The sequence below is a fragment of the Phaethon lepturus genome, unplaced genomic scaffold, assembly GCF_000687285.1.
Source record: "Phaethon lepturus isolate BGI_N335 unplaced genomic scaffold, ASM68728v1 scaffold43645, whole genome shotgun sequence".
In the NCBI taxonomy this organism is placed as follows: Eukaryota; Metazoa; Chordata; class Aves; order Phaethontiformes; family Phaethontidae; genus Phaethon; species Phaethon lepturus.
Window position 1 is genome coordinate 1 of NW_010539248.1, and position 5,518 is coordinate 5,518.

Here is a 5,518-nt window from a genome sequence, read left to right on the forward strand (position 1 = left end):
GGGGGCAAAGTCTGACCGTGTCCCTCTCCCTCCTCAGGCATACAGGAGAAAGTGCGTCCTCATCGACCACCACACCTGAGAGAAGGTAGGGTGGGGGGACCGGCCCCTCGCAGGGAGCAACCCGGAGCTGAGGGTGCCGACCTGATTCACTTCCCTCTTCTCACCGTCCCCCATAGCCCTGCACTGACCCGGAGGTGAAGATGGCAGCTGAGGGGCTGCCTGCCGGGGGGCCCACTGGGGCCCTGCCCGGTTGGGAGCTGGAAGCCTGGTACCAGGACCTGCAGGAGGTGCTGGCAGCAGCAGAAGAGCCCTGTGAGCCTTCCCCACCCTGGGGAGTTGAGCAGGTGAGAGGCCAGAACACTCCTGGCAGGGGTGGGGACAGGGTCACCTGGGGCTGGCTCCTCCCTCTCCCTGCAGGCAGAACTGGCTCCGTTGTGGGGCAGAGAGGGAGATGGCAGTGGTCCAGAGGACTGCGAGCTGGATGCTGCCCTGGCTGTTGAGCTGCTGGAGCTGCTGGGGCCAGAGAGCACAGTGGGCACAGAGCCAGCAGGACTGCCAGCCTCAGCCTCTAGCAGGAGCTCCCCACCTCGGCTGGGCACAGAGGAGGATGAGGCAGCAGCAGCTGCAGGGCATGGTGTGAAGAGGAAGAGATACGGTGGCCCAGCAGCAAGCAGGGAGCTGGCTAAGCGCCGGGAGTGGGCCAGTGAGCAGCAGGTGCTGGAGCTGACGGCTCACAATGAGCAGCTCCGGGAAGAGATCCAGCGGCTCAGCGCAGAGGTGGAACGCACACGGGCAGCCCTCATAGACCACATTGTGAACCTCCACCAGGCTTAGGCACCAACACTGCCCCTGTGGACCTGGGGGGCAGCCATGAACTGGGGTGGCACTGCCCTGCTGGCACAGACTGATGCTGTGGGGAGGGTGCTGCTTTCATATGGGATTGTATAGCTTTTGCATTTTATTACATGCATATAACCACCAGCACAGTCCAGTCTGGTCTCTGGGTAGCACTGGGCCTGCTCCCCAGCACAGAAGAGCCAGGTGCTACTTGCGCTTCCCCTTAAGCACAGGGACTTCAGGGCTTCCACCCTCAGCTAATGCCAGCTGCTTCTTCAGCTCCAGCAGCTTGGTCACCTCCATGTCAACCTGGGCCTTTTCTGCCTTGCTGGCCTTCAGCTGCTGCACATGGTTACCCTGGGGCAGGTGGGGGGTGGGGGGGTGATAAAGGTGATAAAGGCTTGGGGAGATAAGGGCAAGACAGGGCCAGTCCGCCTCCCTCCCTCACCTGTTTGGCCACCTCCTCTGTCAGCTCCTGCATCCGTTGGGGGTCACCTGGAGCCATGAGGGCCACTGGGACTGGAGAGGTCTGCTTGGCCTGTGGAAGGACAGAAATCAGTGTCAGCCCTGGTCCCAGCCCCTGTCATGCTGGAGAGGGGCAGATTGCTGCAGCACCTCTGAGATAATGTCAGGGAGTCACCTGGGGGTCTACAGCAAGATCTTTCAGGCTGGGAAAGGCGAGACCACAAGTGAATAGGGATGGAAAGCAGAGGTAGAGGAGCTAGGAGGGGCCAAGGTGGAAGAGCTGTAGGGGCACCACAGCCCCCACTCACCTGCCCTCCCCCAAAGCGCTTGCGCAGAGCTTCAATCTGGTCATTCTCCAGCTTCTGGAAAAGGGGGCTCACCTGGAGCCAGGAAGAAGAGGGGTCATCCCTGGAGGCCCAGCAACCCCTGATCCCACCCATGCACTGCCCAGAGGGGCACAGCCTGCCTTTCCCCACCCCCCACCACCTACGGTGCCCACACGATGCCCTGGGGGCAGGGTGCAAGTGAATTCGTGGCTCAGGACGAAGCAGTCCGGCGGGGTGGCCAGCCGGCGCCTGAAAATGTAGGGCTGTATCAGGACAGCCAATATAGAAGCCATGTTCACAGCCACACCAGTCACTGTGCCCGCATGCTGCCTGTGGGGCAAGAAACTCTCCATCAGTGTCAGCCCCCAGCCCCACACCCTACTCCCCCCGTCTCTCCCTACCTGTCCTTTTCATCCCCCTTGATCCGCTTCCAGGGCTCGTTCACCTGGATGTACTGATTGCCATGGCGGGAGATGCTAAGGATACATCTGAGGGCATCACGGATGCTGGAGGCAGGGTGGGGGGGATGAGTGCCTGCTGTAGGTCAGGTCTCTGCCCTCCCACTCATGACAATTCAGCCCTGCTCCAGCCCCGACATTTCAGCTACCCACCGGACTTTCTCCAGCAGCTGGTGGTACTGGCGCAGTTCCAGGGTGACACGGGCCAAGAGCCGCCTGTCATCTGGTGTCAGGACCATGTTGGGGACAGTGCCACCGAAGAACTTGCACACGAACATGCCAGCTCTAGGGACAGAGGCAAAGCAGGCATGAGCACAGCCTGGGGACAGAGATGGCCCTTGCCACCACCAGGGTGTCCCAGAACCTGTTGATGAAGTTGCCCAGGTTGTTCAGCAGCTCCGAGTTGTTCTTGAGCATGAGGTCACTCCAGGAGAAGGCACTGTCCTGACCTTCAGGCCGCAGGTACAGCAGGTAGAAGCGCCAGATATCCGCAGGGATGCCTGTGTCCTTGGCCATGTCCCCAAACACTCCCACACCCCGGCTCTTGGAAAACTTCCCATCCTCATAGTTCAGGTACTCTGGGGAGGGCAGAAGAGACCCCATCACAGAGCCCATGCATGGATCCAGCCCTCTCCCAGGCAGGAACAGCCCCACAACACAGGGAGACACTGTCAAAGTGCTCATAGGCTCATGCTGAGCTCAGAGGGGCTTCCAAGTCAGGGAGGACAGATGCAGTTTTGTGCCTGTGAGAGGCAGACTGGACTGTTCCCAGTACTGAAAGAAAGCAGGTAAGTGTGGAAGACGCCCTGATTCCTGGTGGCTCCCCAGTACCTGTAGCAATGAGGTGGTTCACCAGGGTGTAGTTGTCATCAGCACCCAGAAGCGAGCAGGGGAATATGACACTGTGGAATGGGACATTGTCCTTGGCCATGAAGTTGTAGAGCTCAACCTGATAAGTAGTGGGGGGAGGCAGGGGGGGACATCAGTGGACCCTGGAATCCAGCTCTGTCCCTTACTTCCACCCTGCAGCAGCACCAGGCTCTTACCTGCTGTGGGTTCTTCCACCACCTCTCCCACTGGTCAGTGTAGTTGGCTGTAATGGACAAGTAGCCAATGGGAGCATCAAACCACACATAAAAAACCTGGGGGGGAAGAGCGATACATGGGCAGGGGACCCCCTGGCAGGGCACCTGGGAACAGACACTGCAACGGAGGGGCCAGGTTGGACCCACCTTTTCGTGGAAGCCATCAAGGGGCACAGGCGTGCCCCACTTCAGGTCGCGGGTGATGCAGCGGGGCTTAAGCCCATCCCGGATCCAGGAGCGAGTGATGTAGCGAGCATTGGCTGTCCAGTCCCCCGTGGCCCAGGACTGCTCCAGCCAGGGCTCCAGCTTCTCCTCCAGCTGTGGGGAAAGACATGGGGATGGTCAGTGGTACCCTGGTACCACACCCCCTGGGGTGTCCCATCCCCTCCCCACTCCTCCAGGGATGAAGCTCACCTTAGGTAGATCCAGGAAGAGGTGCTGGGTGGATTTTATCACAGGGACGCCCCTGCAGAGCTTGCACTGCGGATTCTGTCAGGAGGAAAAACACAGGTTGGAGGGAGCCCAGGACAAGGCTGGGAGTCCCAGTCAGAGCTGGGCAGGACAGGGGGCAACCCAAGGGATCCTGTTCCACCTTCAGCTCCACAGCATTGATGAGTTTGCCACATTTATCACATTGGTCCCCCCGGGCCTCCTCATAGCTGCAGAAGGGGCAGGTGCCCTCCACAAAGCGGTCGGCCAGGAACCGCTGGCAGTCCTCACATTGCAGCTGCTCCACAGTGTCTTGCAGCAGGAAGCCACGGGCCAGCAGGCGCTGGAAGATGTCCTGGGCAATTCTAGCATAGGAAGAGGAGGGGGGCAGCCCCTATCAGCCAGGGAATGCAGGAAAGCTATAGAGAACCCTCAGCCAGGCATGCCGGCATTCTTCCCAACATTCCCCAGCACCACTTGAGCCCCTGGGGGATGCAGCCACTCACGTGGTCTGGTATGGCGTGGTGGTGCGGCCAAAGTAGTCGAAGGAGATGTTGAACCAGCGGTAGATGTCAGCATGGATGGCGTTGTACTTGTTGCAGATCTCCTGGGGCGTCAGCCCCTCTTCCATAGCCTTTGTCTCAGTGGCTGTGCCATACTCATCCGTGCCACAGATGTACAGCGTGTTCCAGTTCCGCAGGCGGCAGTACCTGCAGGCAGGGGCCTGTGACACCCGTGCAGGTGTTGGGGGCAGTACAGCCCTCCATGATGATCCCCCAGCCCCAGGGAGCTTTCCCACAGCCAGGTCTCACCTGGCAAAGGTGTCGGCACTCAGGACACAGCCAATGATGTTGCCGAGGTGGGGCACGTTGTTCACATAGGGCAGAGCACTGGTGATCAGGACATTCCTCATGCCCGCCATGGGCAGCCTGGCATGGACAGGGGCAGTCAGAGCAGGCACAAAGAGCAACAGGGCCACCCACCCCAGAACAATGTGGCATCAGCCGGGGAGCCCCTGCCAGGCTCCTTGGAGGCCTGGGACAGCTGGCCCTAGTGTCATCTTGGGACTCACACAGGTTTTTGAGGCTGCCAGGGCTTGGGCAGTGCTGCAGCACCGCGGGCCCAGGCATCCGCAGCGGCTGTGATATCCTCCTCCGTCAGGGCACACTCAAAACCTTCTTCTTCCTGTGGGAAAGCCTGGTCCCAGTAAGGGTCTGCATGCCTGTCGTGAGCAGCCCCACAGGGACCCATCCCTGGGCCAGGGTTGAGCAGGGGGCAAGGGCTGCACCTCAGGCTCATTACTGGTGACTCTCTCCCTGGCCAGGCAGGGTGGAGGCTGCTTCTGCAGGTAGGACTTGAACTCCAGCAGGGCTTTGGGCACCAGAACGGAGTCAGCAGCTTTCCTGCAGGCCTTTGAGAGTGTCATGTTCTGGAACCAGGTTCTCAGTGCCTGCAGCTCACCTTGGAGGGTGAGAAAACAGCATGATTCTTACAGCCACAGGAACACAAATAATGCTCCCCCCTCGGTACCCCTATTTCACTCTTACTTGGCAGGGTGGTCTCATCCTGGACGACAGGGAACAAGGTACCCCACACAACCACATCAGCCACTGACTTGGTGACCTGGGCCAGACAAGCAGAGTCAGGCCTTGAGGTGGCCCCAACCCAGGCTCAGGGCTCCACGGAGAAGGGCCCAGCCCCTCCCCAGCAGTCTCCCCCAGAGAGCATGGCTCACCCCACCCTGAGGTCCCACTCACCCCAGTGAGGTAGGCAGTGCCTCTCCTGGACAAGTTCTGCTCTATGTGGGCCAGCAACTTCCCCAGGGCCTCCACCCCCTTCTGGCCGTGCACCAGCTGAGCGTACAGGGCAGCTGAGGCAGCCGGCTGGGAGCAGACAGAGACAGATGGGGCCCAGGTAT

At 60.4% G+C, this 5,518-nt stretch overlaps 2 protein-coding genes across 2 annotated transcripts; one reads left to right on the forward strand and one right to left on the reverse strand.

Moving 5' to 3' along the window:
* The first annotated feature begins 200 nt into the window (after window positions 1-200).
* Window positions 201-834, forward strand: DDIT3 (DNA-damage-inducible transcript 3). The gene is made up of 2 exons (XM_010287061.1): window positions 201-344; window positions 418-834. The coding sequence occupies exons 1-2, from the start codon at window positions 201-203 to the stop codon at window positions 832-834; spliced, it is 561 nt and encodes a 186-aa protein (XP_010285363.1).
* Window positions 835-1,044: 210 nt separating this feature from the next.
* Window positions 1,045-5,498, reverse strand: MARS (methionyl-tRNA synthetase; the record flags this gene model as incomplete). Its single annotated transcript, XM_010287062.1, has 18 exons — window positions 1,045-1,194; window positions 1,286-1,375; window positions 1,611-1,682; window positions 1,793-1,958; window positions 2,030-2,134; window positions 2,240-2,371; window positions 2,451-2,664; window positions 2,918-3,035; window positions 3,133-3,228; window positions 3,319-3,489; window positions 3,586-3,660; window positions 3,764-3,965; window positions 4,107-4,310; window positions 4,413-4,529; window positions 4,673-4,785; window positions 4,889-5,061; window positions 5,148-5,223; window positions 5,358-5,498. Coding segments are annotated over 18 exons (2,415 nt in total), but the record flags the coding sequence as incomplete, so codon positions are not given.
* Window positions 5,499-5,518: the final 20 nt, after the last annotated feature.

Bases quoted from the DNA above. Each gene is read 5' to 3' on its own strand.
- DDIT3 (XM_010287061.1), top strand. From the start codon at position 201: ATGGCAGCTGAGGGGCTGCCTGCCGGGGGGCCCACTGGGGCCCTGCCC. The intron at 345-417 runs GTGAGAGGCCAG...CTCTCCCTGCAG, and splicing joins CACCCTGGGGAGTTGAGCAG to GCAGAACTGGCTCCGTTGTG.